This window comes from Dromaius novaehollandiae, chromosome 7, assembly GCF_036370855.1.
Source record: "Dromaius novaehollandiae isolate bDroNov1 chromosome 7, bDroNov1.hap1, whole genome shotgun sequence".
In the NCBI taxonomy this organism is placed as follows: Eukaryota; Metazoa; Chordata; class Aves; order Casuariiformes; family Dromaiidae; genus Dromaius; species Dromaius novaehollandiae.
The window spans coordinates 25,343,879-25,363,425 of record NC_088104.1 but is presented as its reverse complement, the minus strand read 5'-3'; the positions used below and the strand labels follow the sequence as shown (position 1 = coordinate 25,363,425).

Genomic DNA, 19,547 nt, shown 5'->3' with positions numbered 1-19,547 from the left:
AGGATATAAAACACAGGAAGATTTTCTTATCTTCCATAATTAAGACTTAGGCTCATGTCCAGGTTTTGAATCCTGTAGGAAATGAATCAATGGACTTAGTCTAATTTCTACTGTATGCATATCCAGAGCAAAACAGAAATCATTCCTTCTTCCTTAAATTTTATTCTCTGAAATTTGATCTTTATTTCATCAGCTTGTTTAAAGAAAGTTTTATTTTCATAGAGTGAATCCTTATAATAGGCATCTGCCTCTGAGGGTCATACTTCCATTTTTTTGCATCCTAACCACAGGTGCTTAAAATTTTTGTCAAATGAAGACTCATCTGTATGCAAGGAATCTCCTTTTCTGACAGAGTGCTCCATCTCCAGGGTGCTTTCCGGAGCCCTTGCCACAAGTAGAAATGACCAAAGAAGTGTTTGAAGTTATTGTGCCACCAGCTTGTTTAAATGTTGAAGCTCAGTGGAAGCTAAGGAAGATGTAAGAGTTTACCCCAGCTCAGATTCATAAACTTAAAAAATGTATTCTTAATTACATTCCACCTATGTAAGGCTCTTAGTGCTTACAGGGCTTGTTCCATTGCCCAGAATGTATACAGGAGAGAAGCTATAACAACAGCCAAAGAAAATGTGCAGATGAGCATCGGGAAGTTCATTTTATGAATGATACATACATGTAACTCCCAGTAACATTAATGGAGACTAGTGCATATTGCTAGAGACTAGAGTATGGCATTAACAACGGTGTCGATGCACTACCCAACTAGACTTGTCAAGCGGCTTGTGCGGTTGTCCTTTCCCTCTCCCCACCCCATCATAACCATTCAAGGTACTATATAATCAGCTTCTTCTTCAGTATTCTTTTGCTTATTGTTCTTAATGAATAAATCATTTAATCAGAGGGTGTTTTTAGAATTGGCTAGTTGAAGAGCATTAATTAGCTTACGTTAAAGGAAAGACTCAGATTTTTTTGATGTATTTTACTAGATCCTTTGGATAGTGTTTTGGGCGGCTGCTTTTAACATGAGGCAGCAGGACTCTCTGAGGCTGTATATAAAACACTATTTTGCTGCCTTGATACGTTTACTCTGAAGTGCCTCAGCCTGCCACCCATGTAAGCAGTTGCCTGTCTTTGCTTTCCTTGGAGTAGGTGGCCTATCTATGAAGAGCCGATAGAAATAAACTTGCAGCTGAACTGTCACTGTAGGGGCAACCAGCTGGCACCGACTGCGTCCCAGCAGTATTGCTGCCAGCACTGACCGCAGTGAACCCCAGGAGTTCATTTTCAGAAAAGTCAAAGTATGGCCTCAAAACAGCATTGTTTTGTGACTCACTTAAATGTTTAATGTCCCCATTTCATCAGATGCCTTAGCCAGCAGTTGCAAAATGCACAATTGCCTCATTTCCTTTGCTGTTTTGTTTTGTTATTAAATCCTTTGTGTTGGACAGTTTGTCATTGCCCCACTGGTGCATAAGGATGAAGACGACCATAGAGGAGCCTGCCCTTCATCAGACATTACTTCTGCATGCACAGTGCCCATGTTTTTAGTGACGGGACAAAAGGCTGATGCTCTTGCATTACCTCAGTAAAGTTCCCTCAGGCAAGCTATTCTGGAGCCATATATTCTTGAAACTGTAAGTCCCAGAAATGACTTTAGCTCCAAGCTACATGGACCTGGATGCCATGCCCAAGCCAGCAGTGCACTGGGGGGCTGCCAAGGAGGCAGGCAGGGGTCATGGCAGAAAGCGGGGAAGTTTTGGACCAAACTGTCTGGGATCTCTCAGAACTTCCCTAAAATCAAACCATCTTCACCAAATTCTACTGAAAGAGCATTCCGCCTGTGTTTTCCAACCAGTTTTTGGAAGGACAGACATACATGTTCTTTTGATTTGAGATAAGGAGGAACTGGCTTGTTTTGCTTTCTTTTTTTCTTTTTCTTTTTTTTTTTTTTTTGTATTTAATAAGCTCAGATTTTTAGGTAGTATTAGATAATTCTGTTGCTGAATAACTAGCTGCCCTCTACAAATTCCTTCTTAAAGAATAATGCACCGTGAAGTGCATGATATAGTGGTATGGATGATGGCAGGTTTGGGGAAGCATACTGCTTATGTCTGAAAGCAGTTAGGCCATGACACTGCTTAACAAAGTGGCTGAAGGTGGTGGTGGTGCCAAGGTTGCCTCCAGATGTGCATTGCATATTAACAATGTAATGCAGTGTGGCAATTCCAAAATGGTTGGAACGGTTTATGAGAGAGAATTTGATTTCTAACCTTTTCACCATTGCAAAAATAATAATGCTAACTTGTATTTGGGTAGAACCCATCACCTTCACAACTAAGACTGCTTTCCAAAGGTGGCAGCATTACCCCATTTGTCAGGTACTGCACTGGAGGCACAGCTCTCAAGTGGTTTGCACAGGGTGCCACGCTGTGCCAAGCTTAGGAGGGAAACCAGAGCCTTCAGAGCCATGCTTCACACCACTCCCACGCTTCTTAGCATAAACCTCTGAAGAGTCTTTAAAACTTGTTGTGGATAATGTAAATCTACCTTTTAGCTCTTAAAGCCGCTCCTCAGAGTGACAAAATGCATAACTTTTCTTTGGCATAATTCAAAAATGTAATTAGAGTGATGTGTATAGCATGTGTCATTCCTATGGAGCGTGATCAGTGGCCACATTAACCAGTAAATCATAAACCAAAAGTAATCTAAAACTGACTAAAATCAAATCAACAGTGTAACAAAAAGTGACAGCTAAGTGAGTATATTTTAGTCTCTGCAAATATTTATAATGTGTGCTTATGGGGCAGTATTAATGTACATACATCTTTTGGTTCTGCTCATGCATTAATAAGAACACGTTATTTGTTCTTTCGGCTCAATGGACTAACATCAGTATTAGCCGTTTCAAAAACATTACAATATCTTTTTCCAGGTATCCTAAGAAAGTATTGTCAGGCTGGTTTTAAATTTAATATCTCTCATAGAGGTAATGTCATAGCCCATCTGAACTCCTAGATCAATATGCTGTTAAGGCTAGGGCAGCTTATATGAAACTTTTTACTGTCATCTGAAATTACTCTTCTTTTCCTAAATTTCCAAACTTCCTTCATGCTCTTGAATTTCTGATTGTATTTTTTAGTGAAAGATGGCCACAGTTTGATGGCACTATAAAAGAGTAGTACGCAAGTCTAGTCCTGTGAATTCATCTCTGTATAGGGTGAAATTCTGATTAACCAAAGTCAGCAGAAGTTTTCCTATTGACCTGCATGGGGCCATGACTGCATCTTTTAAATCAGTCCTGTATCATTATAGGATTTATCAGCAGATATGACACTTCAGGGGGATTTTGCTTTAGCTCCTCACAATCCTATAAAGAGTCAGTGGATAAGCTCTGATGAACTTCTATAAGAAATGGATAAGACTCTTGGTTATTTTAGAGCAGAGCAGGAGTAAAGCTGCTGAAGTCAACTTAGCTGTTATGGATTTATTTTGATGTAAGTGAAAATACATAGACTCTAAATTTGAAATAACATGAATCCTCTTGGTCTTACTCAAGGAACTGAGCCAAATGATGAAGCTCATGTGTGAGTAAGGCAAGCAGTTTTAAGGCCTGACCGTGTGGAAGCACTCAGAGAGATTCAGGACTAGGCTTTCTTGTTTTTTCTTAGTTGATTCCAAAATAATGGGTTTCTAAGATGTCATGAAGCATCTGCAATGAGAACAGAAGGCATTTGATTTCAATAATATGCAATTTGCAGTACAGTTCCTGTTTTCTAGTACAGACAAGTAATCTGAGTATAGTTACAGTAGAATGTCGGCATGTTCTGTTGAACTCCACAATATTCAATAAACAAGAAAGGGTTGACCTCCTGCCCATATCCTTTTTTTGAATTAGCAAGACAGTTGGTCACTCTTCTATCAGTGTTTGACTGTGGTTATCAACTTAAATCAGAGACTAGTGACTGAAACGTGACTATTCTGCCTTTCACAAAGTATTGTCAGCTCAGGAAAAGGATCCACCCAGTAAAAAACACAACACTGATGAGTTTCAGCTTCTTTATTGGAACAAATAAAAACTTCTTGTTATAAATTCATTGAAATCTTCAAGAATTATTTATTGATTTGGAATTGCTAAAGGAAGTAAGGTGAAATTCTACATTTCCATAAGAGGTAGAAAAGAGCTTTGATTGTTAGAATGATACTGCACAGTCCAGTATTACTATTGAAAATAGTGTTATTGTATTTTGTAAGGATTAAGTGTCTAAAATATTTTTAGGTTTTAAATATTCCTCAGGAGTGTTTGTAACCCCATAAGGAGGAGGTTGATGCATAAAATCCAATCAAGTGTAAAGGAAGAACAAAAGAGGAGGAAAGTAGACTTTTTCTTTTGTAATTGTTATTCTGGTATTAATGAGATCACATCCAAAACCATTTGAATGTTTGGGATTAGCAGTAACATAATTATTTTCGGAAACAAAGTTTTCAGGTTGAAAATGTCTCTGTAAGGAAAGTATTTTAATCAATTAAACCTTTGTTGTATATAGACACCATTAGGATGATCTCAGTGAATCCAATAATTGTTTTAAGTCAAGCATAAGGTACTTGGAAGCATATTTTCCATTTTTTAATGTATTATGGTCTTAATTATCCTTGGATTCCCATAAACATAACTCTCAGCTACCTGTGTGTTGCTATCTGTGTGAAGTAACTGATTTGCACTCTCAGAATTGCTAGTGAGTTCTTGTAAGTGAGACCCAGCCATTCCAGTCTTCTACACATCATTTCTGACAGACATTTTAGAGCATTTCTGTATGTTTTAATATTTAACTTTTCATACATTTTGAAATAGGTGCCTCTTGCAGCAATTTTAGAAATTCTACATATAATAATTATGTTTGCTTTCATAAATTTCTTAATTTGCGTCCCTTCTGTGTGTGCATTAAGATACTGCCTCTAATTATCTGACTACATATTATTGTTACTTCATGACCTCATTCTCATTCTGAATGCAGAACGGATGGTACTTGCTTAATAGCAGCTATTCAGTATTTTGTTTTCTCCTTGTTAAATATGTGACCACTGGTCTCACTAATGGCACAGTATTCAAACCTTACTCTGAAGGGTGAGTTTTTCCTGCGCATTTCACAAACATTTAATGAATTTGTTCCTACAACACCCAGGGAAGGCAAGACCATACTCCCCTTCCCATTTTACAACTGAAGAACTAAATATTTCAGGTCAAATGTTTCCGATGAATTTGGGTTCTCAATTTAAAAGCACTGAGGGACCTGATTTTTCAGAGTTCAGACAAAATATAATACTAGTCATATTTAAAGTATATTAAAACTCCCCTCGACTTCACTAATTTGTATGCTCAGAGTTTCTTCATTCCACACACCAGAACCATAAGTAGGGTAGTGACTACATTTGAAAGGTTTGGCTTTATTGGCTGTAGTCATGCACCTTCCAAGTAAGGATTTTAGAGCATTTGAGTAAATGTGGGATTTAGCTAAAACAGCCAGGGGAAAGCACATGCTTTTGCTGTTTCTATTTCCTCCACGTCACAGATGGAGAAACTGAGCAAGTATTAAAAGAGCCTAAGTGGCCAAACTGAACTTCTCTACAAGTGGTTGTGAGGTGCAGCTTCCACGGCAAAGCCAAGAAGTGACCGTGGAGCACAGCGGCCCCAGAGCTGGGGCACGGAGGTGGAGCAGAGCAGCCCAGGCAGCACCCCCAGCACTGCCTTGTCTGCAGGGGGAAGGGGTTCAGATTGCCTGACTTGGCCAAGGTGTTGTCTGCAAAACAAAATCACAAACAGGTGTTAAATTCAGAATTTGCAGCTCCCTGTCTTGCACATTAATCGCTCTTCTCAAAGAAGGCAGTCGTTCCTGCACCGAAACAGCTAAAGAGAATTTTAATTAGCCATTTCATCTGGAGCAGGATTTGTGTAAGTTTTGACTGATTGAAGGTGACATGCCGAACTCTAATTGCTGTCATGAGATTGAGTGTTTTACAGAGAAGTCTAAGTGACAAAGCTGGTTGCTTTACAGGCCTGATAAGTAAACAAAGTGCTTTTAGCAGCAGGCTGTGGTGACTAGTGGAAGTTAAATTGGCTATGAACTCTGTTTTATTATTTCATAAAGAACAAAATCAAATAATCTATGGTGCGGTAATGAAAGTCCAGGTATCACCAAAGGTATCACAGGAGTCAAATGAATGATACTTGCTTAATAGCAGCTTTAAAACAAAGGGAATATATAGAGAGAGATATTCAGTACCACAGTGGGAGGAGAAAGTGCAGATTTTTGTCAAGGCATTGATCCTCCAAGCTCCTCCATTCCTTGATTCTGTTGCTGTTGAAATTCATGGGATTACTTATGGCAATGAAGTTATATGAGAAGAGAAGAGAGAAAATTTTGCAGAACTGGAACCTCAGTGTATACAATATGCCTGTTAGACCGTGGCAAAAGCTGTGTCTGCACAGTGCCACGCTTCTTGCTGGCTGCTATTTCCTTGCAAACACCTGGAGTCTCCACTGCAAAACACAAGCAATTTCAGTGAAAATTAAGTCATTTGGGATGCATCGGGCTCCAAGCAATGCAGAAGGCTGGTTTGTTGCACAAGGCCTACAGACTGGTATCATAGATTGCAATGTTTGCTTAGCTTAAAAGGGACTGAATTGCTCTACCCATCTTTACTGTATAATTAGTGTTGTTTTCCTAGGTTTTTTTTTCCAAATCCTGATTATTATGTTTTGCATGATTGTGGACAGAGCCAACATTTTTCTGTAATCTGATTTCAATTAAATTTTGCTTAAACTAAATCTCATTCTTAGTATATTTACAATAAAGCTGCAGATTTGTTTAAGTTTTGAACAACAGATATTCTCTAAGTCATTTTTAAGGTAAATAGAATTATTTTAGTGACTGCCAACACTTTTTTTCAAAAACCCTATGAAACTGCCTCAGAATTGCAACTACTGTGGCATAGTAAATTCCTTTGTCAACTTCTCAGTAGCAAAACAACAAAAGATTCAGCGATCTCTGTGTCTGTTTATCCCTCCAAGCTGGGGAATGGGCCATGTCACTAACAACGTTAAACATGGGCCACCTCACCTGGCAAGATAATAGAGTTTCCTGAGATTTTTAAGTTAATATTTCCTGAAATGTTAACACATCAGCACTGTGTTGCCAATGTACAGTGCAATGGGGTTGTACCTTCATCTCCCCCCGAGCTTGCTCAAGAATGTGTCTAAATGCCACAGCCCAGCACTACATTAAAAGTGTAAATGCTAGGGTATCTGCAATATCTTGGGAAGAAAGTTTAGATCATGGTAGAGACACATAAAATACTAGAGGGGAACGTTACTGAGCATTAGATCTTGATTCAGACAAGCCTATGGAAAGTTGATCACTTCGTGTTAAATTTTCTAGAGATAAAAGAAATGTTTTGGAAAGAAAATCTATGGACAACTACTACATGCTACTTCAGGTCTGCCCCAGCCTCATGCATTTGCCCACTGCAAAGTCTGTTCAGGAGTAGCAGTTGCAAGATGAGATCAGATCCTGCAGGAGCCGTGCGTTCTGACTTCATGACACACTTTCACTAAACAGTAGCCTAATGTTCTTTTCATTTTTTCTCTCAGATTGTGGTTTAAATGTGCACAAGCAGTGTTCCAAGATGGTCCCAAATGACTGCAAGCCAGACCTGAAGCATGTCAAAAAAGTGTACAGCTGTGACCTTACGACGCTAGTAAAAGCACACTTCACTAAGAGACCAATGGTAGTGGACATGTGCATTAGGGAAATTGAATCTAGAGGTAAGGAGTAGTTAATGGACTTTGGTTACTTTACTGATAATCCATTTAGATTGATCTGGGTCATCTGCGTTTCTGGTGAACATATGATGGCTCAAAAGAGATTTGCACAAGCCATTTTTTGACTGCCAATTACCCTGCAGAGCTAATATCATACTTTGTATTATTTCATGGTTCATACCCATGTATAATTTTTACAAACTCTGTTAGCAATTACTTAATGTGACCCTAAGTAAAGCACAGAGCAAGCAGGGACATATGTAATGTATGTTTTATAATGCTCAGCACCAAAGGAAACATTTGGACAATTATTGCCTTAAAGTTCTATACCAGGACCTATTTTGACAGTAATATTTTTATTTAAAAAATTAAGTGAAACACTTGCCAAATAATGATATGTTTCTTCCTAGTAGTTCCCCTAGCCTGCATTGAGTATTCTTTTCTAGAATTAGAATATTTGTTTTCATTGGGAAATAATGACTGAACATGGAGTATGTTAATCTTAGTTATCTATTTTTAAATAGGTTGTAATTGGTTTCATATGTTTCTTCAGCTCTACAATCGTTTGCATAAACATAATTTAGTGCTGATATAACAAGGCAGCTAAAGCAGGGGTCAGGGTTAAAAGGGCCAGGATAAGATTTCGTTCTGAAAGAAAAGCCTGATAAGGTTTTTAAAACCAGTCTGCTTTTTCTCCCTTAAAAGAAGAACATGGCAAAGAAAGAATGGTTTGAAGGAAAATGTAAAATTGATACGAATTTTAATCTTGTTAAAATGTTCATTGCAGGTCTTAATTCTGAAGGACTATACAGAGTCTCAGGATTCAGTGATCTTATTGAAGATGTCAAAATGGCATTTGACAGAGGTAGATTCTTTACTATGTGCTCTCACTTTATGTTGGTGTATTCTGTATACCCACTTTTTCCGCACGGTCCCCATCTGCCTCCCGCTCTGCTGCACCAGCCTTCTGAAGGAGCCGGCTTAGTGGTCTAGAAGACAGGGGGAAGGAGAGTGCCCCCATCAGAGCAGTATGTGAACCCCACTGTGGTCTTTATTGTCAAAATCTCCTTTCCTTCCATCAGGGTCTGTATTTCAGTAGTGATGTTATACATAGGAAAGAACAAAGCTTTCTCAACTATGCTCAGGGGGCTGTTGGAAGGATAGGGCAATGGATGAAGTGCCTGAAAAGGGTTGTGCAATTTAAATCCTGTCTTTCTGGACGAGAGCTCCAAAATAGTAAGATAAATACGAGAGTGCAAATGAAGTTTGAATTATTTGTAGTTACTGTGAATATTTTTGGTTAAAAAAAAAAGTCAACGAGAACAAACTCTTCTCTTCCCTGACAAAAGGCAGTGGGAGAAGCAAAGTCTTTCCAGCTGCAGTTCCCCCATCCCAGTAGAAATTAAGGCCAAAATCCATGTTGGAAACTATCCCTCTTCCGTTGCTGAGGAGGACGGGACCTCTTCACAGAACATCTGCCCCCTCTGCAACACGAGCAGGGTGGGATGTGCTGCAGAAGCCAAGCTCTGGAGCTGTGTCCACTGTGGTCAGGAGTAGGTAGGAAGCTGAAGCTAAATGGTGAACACATGTTTTTCCTATAAAATGAGGAGGCTATGTACTAAGTTGGTTTTCTTTCCTTTTTCTTTTTTTTCTCAGACTCCCTTAATTTCTCATTCACTGCTGACAAATGTGTTGTTTGGCAACGTGATGCTTACAGAAATAGCTGAACTTCCACACATTTCTCCAACATAGATACTGTTAGAACAGGCAGGCAGGTTTTTTCCACAGCATTTTTTGTAATCATTTGAAATGAAGGAAGAGTAGGATTCTGTGCACAAGGCTTGAGGTCTTCATCCTGAAACAATGAACTGCACAACCAAAAAACATTACCTGTTTTGCATATAAAAGCCTAAATCTGTAATTGTGCCCATTTTAATGGTTAAGCAACTTATAATCTTTCATTTGAATGCTATTTTACATCTGTTTACATTTCCAAGGCTTTAATGTCAGTGCCTTCTCCACACAGATGGGGAAAAAGCAGATATTTCTGTGAATATGTATGAAGATATCAATATTATCACTGGTGCACTTAAACTGTACTTCAGGGATTTGCCAATTCCACTTATCACGTATGACGCCTACCCAAAGTTTATAGAGTCTGCAAGTATGTATAAAGCATTTTCCTCCTGTTCTTCATTCTAGTCCTTTTCCTTTCTGTTTTGTGCATGACTTACCTATGGATTTACTAGCTGTCCCATCAACTCTTCCCCTGCATGCTGTATTTAATGAGTATTGCAGGACTAAATATGCATTGCACATTCTGACATGATTGGTGCTTTATGATCACGGTCACCTTTTTTTTCTGCTTTGTCATCAGGAACGCTTCCTTTTCATCATGTTATGGAACATACTGCTTTGCATGTGTTGCATGAATCGCTAGTACTTGATAGCGATGTTTAAAGTCTCTTATTTTTGTGTTGCCAGAAACAAAGGTTTTTATGAAAGTGTTTAAAAGTAAGATAAAAAGTGATTTGTTTCTAGAGATAACCATTCTCAGTGTCCCATTGGCTGTGTCTTTACATGCTGAGAAGCACTCATCGTAAGGTCACCCTCAAGACTAGCCTTGTAGACAGTCAGCCTCCAAGTGTGGCTGTAGGCCCAGTGGGAACATTTCTCCCAAACATCGCATCAGCCTGAAGCATGCCCTGCAATTTAGCACACACCAGCCACTCCTGGAAAGGTGCAAGGTAGCCATGGGTACAAAAGATGGGCTTCCTGCTGGGTTTCCTGCTGCTCTGGAGAAGGCTCTTTCCTAGTATAGACACAGCTAAAGAAGTTGATGGCAAACTTCCCAGTGCTTTCTGCTGTTCCAGGATTGCACCTGTAGATTATTTATGCAACACTAGCCTGGCCAGCAATGACTGCCAGAGGATCTTTTTTTTAAGTAGGCTGCAGGGAATCTTTTGTTAGAGTGAAGTTTGTAGTGGGGAGTTTTCTCTGTCAAAAAGCCATGATGCTATTCCTGACTGTGCTTTAAGCACCTCTTTAGGTGGGTGAATTTTCCATAATGAGGTTTGGATAGGTTCTGGAAATAAATAATTCAGTTCAGCTGCAAGGTCCTCATCTCCTCTACAGGCCACCATTCTTGGCCTTCTGTGTTTGAATTCTGGCTATATATGTGGCGACAATTAAACATCTGTGTTTCAGGAACCACCGATCCAGATGAACAGCTGGAAATTCTCCATGAGGCACTGAAACTACTGCCACCTGCACACTGTGAAACTTTAAGGTATCTAATGGCGCATTTGAAGAGGTAGGTGGACTATTTGGAAAGAACCGAGCTGAACTTATTTTTAACAAAATCCAAGTTAGGACCTCCAGACAAGTGTAGGCAAGACCCACAAAATTCTGCAAAGCAAATTCTGAGTTGCTTTTGGAGACTATGGAGGGGAATGTTAGACTGCACAATAATGGATGCATAGACACTGTTTTTTCTCCCACTTAGAGCACTCAAAAATTACTTGAAGAACATAAGCCAGAACCCACAATTCTGAACCAAAAGGTTGTCTGCCTAACAAATTTATACTATAAATATTTACAGTAAATAGGAATTGCCTTTAGCACTTCTAGGAGTAACAAATCATTACCTCAGCAAGGAACTAATAAAACTTAATTGCTACAGATTAATGTCTTTTCCCTCTCAGCCTCTTCTACCCTGGTCATCTCTGACACCCTAAAAAAGATGTCTAGACCTGGGCTGATGCTGATTAGCCACAGTGTGTTAACTGGCCATTCAGTCACACCTGCTGTATGGTCTGCCAGCCACTCCTCATTAACATGGATCCCCTTATTCCACCTGACACTTACTCAAAACCATAGGAAAATAACATCTGTCTGAGACTTCTCCTTCTCCCTTAGATATGATTGAAATTGGTCAGTAGGCTCCAAAGTTATTAGAGATAGACTGACAGATGAATACTGAGCACAATACACAAGTTCTATTTTCTTTAGGAAAGTAAGGGGAAAAAAATGAACGTGGCTTGTTAACATATCCATTTTAGTTTCTCAAGTGATATAAGCCTATTGCCAATACATAAGAATCACTCCTTTTCTTTAGAAAAAGGCTTTATTTTAAGCTCTCTGTCTTTTTTTTTTCCTTTGTAGTTCTACAGTAGGAATATGTTGATTCTGCTGAGAACCTCAGGCAAAATTCAGCCACAGGGTTTCTGTCCAATTTGTTCATTTATTTCAGGGATGTTTCTAATGTTTTAGAACAGACACAGGGATGACAGACTCAGTGACAAAGTACTTAAAGGAGGAAAAAAAAAACTTACTGTTTGTGAAGTGTGAGTGAAGCTTGTTTTTTGTTTATTTGTTTTTTAAACTGTTGTTCAAGAATTGCCATTGCTGACCCAATTAGCAATTTGCTTTTGTACATCTTATTTCTGATACAGGTGAATGATAAGTTAGAAGGGTGACATAATTCACTGATTTTTAAACTTTATTTTAATACACTTGCTAGAAAGAGCTGTAGTGCAGGATGAGCTGTTGTCTTGCTGCTGAATTCAGGTAATCAGACATTGCCCCCTTATCTGGAATAATTATAAATTAAAAAAGCAGCAGTTCAACATGCTTTAAAATATAAATTAAGGCAGAAAGAAAAAAGGGAGAAGAATCTTGACAATTTTTTTTATGTCAAAGGTGGTTTTTTATGCAATACAAGATATCACAGTGGTGCAAAGAAAAATAATCTAACTCTTGCAGTTACTGTCCCTGGATGCTTCATTGTTTCTGACAGTCCTTATGGGGATTTGTTTTTTGTAAAGCAATAGTGTGTATCGAAACTTTTGCATGATCTAAATTTGTTTCCTTGAATGAGGCAATTCACCAGCATAAATCAAGGCAGAAGCTTAGGCTTTGAGACACATTTGTATTCTCTGTTCATTGCAGTAGACAGCAGTAATGGTGCACTCAGTGTCGTGATACCCCAACCATGCTGTCTGTGCAAAGTCCCTTCATCTGCTCCCCCTGGCTGGTACTGCATGCTCTGTTGCCCATATGGTGACAGAGGAGCACAGGACAGCGTCAGTTGGTGCATATTCACATAAGAAATACCATCTATGACACTGGAGACTGTTGTGGTTGGGCAACAGTGACCCTTCTGGTATTTGTGGAGCAGACAGTGTTTCTGCAATAGCCCCAGCGGAGGATGTTTCTGCTGTGGCTGTAATTCTTGGCCAAGAGTTGTATTTCTGCAGGTAGCCTGCAAACATACCCCAAAACAGAGCCTCAGCCCACAGCTTTGAAAAGGTTGGATTCCTGTGGATTCCTCTCTTGCTCCCCGATCTCTGCAGATGGAAAGCAGCTTCAGATTACTGGCTATGGAAGGCCACCACAGTGCTGGGCAGCTGCTAAGGACCATGGAAGAAGACAGGGTAGAAGTAGGTCTGTCAGAGCACAGGTTTAATGACCTGCTCAGACTGCCTTGAAAATGAGGTTCCAGTGAGATCCTGACGATTTCAAAACTGCCCCAAAGTGACAATTTCTCAAGCTGCTTTAGTATAATGTAATTTGTATTGAAGAGGAATCGGGGATATTCAGTCCAACTTATCATGGTTAGTTGGTAATGTGTAAAGCCAGTGGATTCACGTATGCTTCACCTGCATTGCAATAGCATGCATGCAAGAGAAATAGTTTGACCATGCGGAGTCATATAATCAGGGGAGTCTAGGCAAGATCCTGTGTATGCGGCAACAATAGTCCATCTCTAGTGACTGTAAAACTACAAATGTATCAACAGACTTGCAGAGGATATTTAAGAGTACAGTCTTCTTTCCCATAGATACAGCCTCCAAATGGTGCGGTCTTAAAAGAGCAAAAGCAAAATTGTTCTAATTTGCCCAAATCAAATCCTCAAGCTCCTCCCTTACCACAAATTACTCCTTCTGGAAGTAAACCTAATCTGTGTGCATGGTAGAAGGACAGAGACGTCTGACTCACCATAAACCACTGCACAGTGGTTGCACTCACTAGTGTCTGGATGTTTTACGGAACACCTCAGTATATATCCTATTACAAAGGGCAGCCTCTGCTAGGCTTTTGGGAAAGGCAAAAATTGGTTGCTAGTTCTTCCTTGCTTAGATTTTTCAAGCATATGCTGACATTATTTGGCATGGAAGGAATCTTGCAGTCAGTGGAAATACTCTGTCTTTTTTGCAGAGTAACGCTTCATGAAAAGGAAAATCTCATGAGTGCAGAGAATCTGGGCATAGTTTTTGGACCAACTCTTATGAGAGCGCCAGAACTGGATGCGATGGCAGCACTGAATGACATCCGTTATCAGAGACTTGTGGTGGAGATGCTTATAAAAAATGAAGACATTTTATTTTGAATATTTTGGGGGTTTTGTAATAAAAAGGAAGCAACAGTGTTCTATGGATGAAGGAATATTTTAAAGTAATTTAATGGCTCTTGTAGCTGAATTCCATATTTGCTAGAGCTTTTGATGTATTCAGGATAAAAATGAAGGAACTCTTTGTCGTTTCTGTAGTGCCATTCAGCTGATGTTGAAAAAGGTTAACACATACTTTCCAGTACTAGTAATCCTGGGTGTTTATCATGTTAAAATATAAAACAAAAAAACTTAAACCTATTGCATGATTGGCTCCCTGTTCTCCCTGTTCTGGTGAGAATCATTCCATGAAGGAAACAACTAAACTGATGCAGCATCTTTGTTCTGGATAGTTTGTGATTGTAATTCAGCATGTTTCTCCGTGTAAACCTGTTGTGAATTTGCTTTTATGTTCTATGTAATTGGTTTCTGATACTAAAAAGAACACCAACTTATGTGAAATGGAGCCTCTGGCAGTTCATTGACATTTCATATCATTCTCTGCCACTTTTTTGGCTGATTTCTTCTTGGTTTTCTTTTGTTTTTTTTTTTTCATCATATAGTAATTTGTTTTTAAGAGAAACAAAATGTGTACTTTAAATGTTATTTTAAGTAATTCTCCATGATGTTTATGGTGGTTGCAGTGAATCTGCAATGCTGAGCAGTGTTCCTTTATTATTATTGCTATTTCAATTGTAATTTTGTATTTTTATCTGGCATGCATATATTAATTTATTAAATTTTGCTTTTAAAACTCTAACATTAAGTTATTTATTTTTACTTAATGAATGTGTTTTTAAAATACTGTTTGCTTCATTGTTTACGGTAGTACTTTATTAATGCTGAACAACCTCTATCTAAAAAGAAAAAGGTAGAGTTTTACTGTTTTGACAAGACCATTCTAATCTAAGTACTTTAGAGCCTGACAACTTTGTTAAGGTTCCCATTAATTTCTCCTTATTTAATTTGAAAATTTTCGTCATTCCCCAGAATGCTTCTCCAGAATGCCTCAGAACTCTTAAATAAACCAAAAACCACTGTCAGGACATCCACTACTTCATAACTGATAAATGCAGTTATAATTACTTATATGCAAACCAGTCTTGCAGTTTACCATTACACAATTGCAGGTGCCCAGAGTAGATGAACACACCACTGAATTTCAAATGCAAATATATCACAGACTGCTTTGTGCTTAAATTGTTCAACACTGATCCAGGCACTTTTGCCTGCCTTGCAAACCTGTTTGTTCCAAATGAAAGCAAAATGACTAAAAATAATAATTTATTCATTCTCCCCAATAAGGCAATGCATACAAATCCCTTATCAACCTTTCTGCAGCCTCTATGATCTAGACATGCCATACAGTCACTATATTTTCAGAAATGCTTCTTAGCATGGCAGAAACATCTTCTCAAGTACAGTAGACATTGCTTTGTGGGTTCATATGGAGTGCTATACTGAGATGGCTTGAAGTCCTTACAAATGTTAATTTCTCAGTTTCTACAATTTCTGACAAAAATGGTATTACCAGTTAATTTTGTTTGGCATTATTAGAATCTTTTGTGCTGTACTCATCCTAGCTCTAAAAAGCATCTCATCTTAGGGTTTCTGGCTCTACTGCTGCAGCTGGGAATAGTAGACAAGACAAGTTGCATTCCCTGTGACTGAATTATCTTTCCCTTTTATCCACCCAGCTCTGATTCTTCCTTGCCTTGTATATGTGAAAATATTAATATTGGATCAATTGCAAGGGGCACATTGATTCAATTCAAAGCTTTCAAGGAATGTTTTGGAGCCTATTTGTATTGATCATCAAGGAAAGTGGACATCTATAAAATGAGAAAACAAGTGTGGAAACCCATAACACAGGCTAGGATGGAGCAAGTGCAGTAAACTCCATTGGAAGATAAGGTGTGAGAATGAAGGAGATTAGAGGCTTCGCAAGGAATTCTTGAAATACAGGGGAGAATGGCAAGTGGCACAGCAGAGGTGGAGGAAACATGGATGCAGGGAGCTCTGATGTATTCAGTGAATGAGAGCACTGAAAAATCACGGTCCCTTGAAGAGCTTGCACTGCCTTTGTATTTGCATATTGCATGCAGTAGGTACAGGCACAGTTGCCAAAGCCAGGGATGAGGTGTCTTTCTCTGTAAATGCAACGTTTTACTCGGCTTCCTTGCCAAGGAACAAGACTCCAGCGGGGCCTGAGGCCATTGGAAGTTGTGGTATGAAACCTCCTGTGGGCCAAAAAAGAGGGGAAGCAGCAACATCCCTTCAACTGGGCTCCTCCACACCTGCCCTGAGGAGAGCAGGTTGCTCAGGCACCTAGGAGGTGTCACCATTCACCCCTCAGGGAGCCAACAGCAGCTGGGGGCGGGGGGAGGAGGAATTACATGGCTATTACAACCAGCTGCTCCACCTTCTTGTGAGCAGTAAGGTGTTGCCCTGTGTCCCACCCCTTTGCTTACCTGCCCGGCCAGGGACGGGAGGTGAGTGGGGAAGGCTGCTCTACTGCAGCTGCTCTGGACATGGGGAGTGAAGAAGTGCAGGAAGAAAAGGAGTGAAGCTGGGCGTGCACAAGCGGTAAGTATGTGGGGAGTGCTGCTGCCGGACTAGGAGGCTGGTGTGGGGGCTGATGGAGAGGCTCTGCTGGGAGAGGTTTGGGGGTATCTAACGCATGATCCTTTTTCATCTTATGCAGTACTAAAAATGACTTACTGCTATAACTCATGTATTAATTAGTACACATTTATTACCTTATTTACCTCAATGAGCTGACACAGCTGGAGAACTGCCTCCCTAGCCCAAGAGCAATGGCCCATATGCTCCCAAGTCACATCTGCCTTGCACTCTCCAACAACCACATATGTTTATGGCCACCCTGTTTCCAAGCCAGCTCCGAGGCACACTGCACTTCCTCATGCTGTCTCAACAATGTGATGCATTTCCTCACTTCTGTACTGCCCAGCGGCCCTATGTATCCTGAGTCCCTTCCAGGTTACCTTGCAATGACTCTGTGACTCTGTCTGGCCTCTTGCAATGCCCTAATATGCTGCTCCCACGGTGCTCTGCCAAGTGCTCTGCTCTCAGCTCCTTGGCGTGGCCCTCCCACAGTTGTACTCCTACATCATCAGGGCTGTGGTCAGCAGCTGTGGGGCATTTCTTGTTTTGTTTTTTTAATAATGCTTACAGGATTTGGCATGCATGTGTTTGACCCACTTGTTACACTGCCGTGTTTACATGCTGTTGGAGTTTGCGTTACTCATTGCATGCTTGTCCTTGACACCTAACACCATTGCAGCCAGCCACAGCAAAAGCATCCCTTTGCCAAAGCACCTTTCAGTAGCGCTTCGCAGCTGATGTGGGGGCACAGCCAGAAAAGGGGATGGCTTTGCATTAGCAGTTCTGGCTGCTGCGATGACGCGTTGTGTCCTTTGGCAGCCAGAGTACGCTGGAGTAGCGCTTGGCCCACCTCAGGAGCAACAGTAAAAGGCATCCACTGTCCTGTATTCCTGTGTGAGCAAACCTGAATCGTGTAGTTGAAACCCCTCTTTTAAAGTGTATAGCAGGAAACATGTAGTAAACTCGTAAACAGAAGTAATGAGGATAATCACACTGTGCTCCTGTATGAAATACCCAGCCCCTCCACCTCCGTGCACCAGCAGCTGGGTGCCGTTGACAGCAACGTCTGCTCGGCTCACGGCACAGGTGCTGCTGACTGCCCTTAGGAGCAACAACGGCCACTTCGAGGTGCAAAACTGGATCAGGTCCAAAGTGAGTCACGGAAAAAGCACCCAGAATAGCAAGCCTAGGCTCACGGTGGAGATGGTCAGTATTTCCAGTGCACCCAGGGCAAACGGGTTTGTTAGCTGCTACTGAGTGCCTGCATGCTGCTGGAGATGCCTCTTCTCCGTGAGCATGATTGGAAACGGATAGTCTCTGCGGGCTGCGCTGCCAGGACTGCCTCACAGCATCACAGGTACAGTTAAATTTAGTTCAGTGCAACTTGTTCCACAGCCCATACAAAGTTTAATAAGTAACTTACAATCATGAAAGTTGCTGGAGGAAAGGAGAAGAGCTAAATGGGGACCAACTGCTGAGAGAAGAGCAGTCAGGTCGCTGATCAGCTCTGAAAAACTGCTGAAGAAACATAACTTTGCCTTAATGCCGATACACACCCTCCCCTGAGAGCAAGCTAACGAGCAGCCACCGCGGCCCCTAGGCGCGGGAGCCTGGAGGTCAGGTGCCTGAGCCTCTGCTGTAACAAGCTCACTTTATTTTCCCTGGGTCACAGGTTCTGATGAGATATGAAGGAAACTGCATGCCAAGTAGCAGTGATAAAATTTCAAAATATGTTTAACACCTGATAATCTCGGGATAATCATATTTGAATAATTAAGACTGTCTGAAAATATCCAATAACCATGTTGCTTGCCCTAACACGGACAAAACCTGCCCGCTGCAGGATGTGCAGTGCTCTCTAGTGAAGCAGAGGATATTTGATCTAATTTTGTCTGCTTCATTCTTTAATTTAGAGTGGTACACTGGACCCTGACCTGCTTCTCTGTAGTATTTCATTTAGGAATCTGCATCTCAGATTCAAATACTCGGGTCGTGTTTTACATTAGAGACAATGTACATGGGATGCAGGACCACAACAGCCAGCTAAATACTTGCTTTACTTTGAATCCCTGGAGTCCTGTATGAGGTGACTTTTCCTTTCAAATATCTTTGATTTGTGATTTTTACATTCAGAGTTATGTACTCAAAGCCTCTAGTCCAATCTTGTTTTTATTTTAGTTACTGTTCTAAAGAAATTTTCATCTTTACTGCTTGATAACCGTTAAAGCAAGTAGCACACAAATAAATGTATTTACAGTAAATTTGATACTGCTTTTTGCTAACTGGAAAGCAATTACACCTGTAAGCAACTGCTGAATTTGACTTACATTTATTAATTTTTTTAATTAAGTGCAGAAAGCTAGTATCTTTAATATTTGCATGAGCAAAATGAAAGTACAATAAATATCCTAGGTCTGTGAGAAGTAAATGCTGTCACTAAACTGATTTGTTTTCTAAACTAATTGATCTCTCACGATAAATAAGAGATATCGGTAGTTTATGAATTAACCCGATGGTTCCCGGGGCGTCCGCTGGAGCGCGACGCGGGGCCGTGCGGCGGCGCGGGCAGCACCTCCGTGAGCGCGGGCCGGCAGGAAGGCGGCCAGCTCGCAGCCCAGGGCAGGGGGGCAGAGAGGGGTGCACACCAAGCCAGCTCGAGCAAGCTGCCCTCTGAAACAAGACTGTGGACTTCTGCCCATGCCACGTTAAGGTGGTAGG

The 19,547-nt window shown here is 40.5% G+C and overlaps 1 protein-coding gene across 2 annotated transcripts in view; it reads left to right on the top strand.

Annotated features, from left to right (window-relative positions):
- The window catches only part of CHN1 (chimerin 1), a 106,346-nt gene extending 91,382 nt beyond the window's left edge, over window positions 1–14,964 (top strand). For both annotated transcript variants that reach the window (XM_064514985.1, XM_026092810.2), the window contains 5 exons: window positions 7,643–7,816; window positions 8,601–8,678; window positions 9,840–9,977; window positions 11,021–11,126; window positions 14,033–14,964. In XM_064514985.1, coding sequence (XP_064371055.1) covers window positions 7,643–7,816; window positions 8,601–8,678; window positions 9,840–9,977; window positions 11,021–11,126; window positions 14,033–14,204 — 668 coding nt within the window. In that variant the 3' untranslated portion in view covers window positions 14,205–14,964. The remainder of the gene's footprint in view (window positions 1–7,642; window positions 7,817–8,600; window positions 8,679–9,839; window positions 9,978–11,020; window positions 11,127–14,032) is intronic.
- The last annotated feature ends 4,583 nt before the right edge of the window (window positions 14,965–19,547 follow it).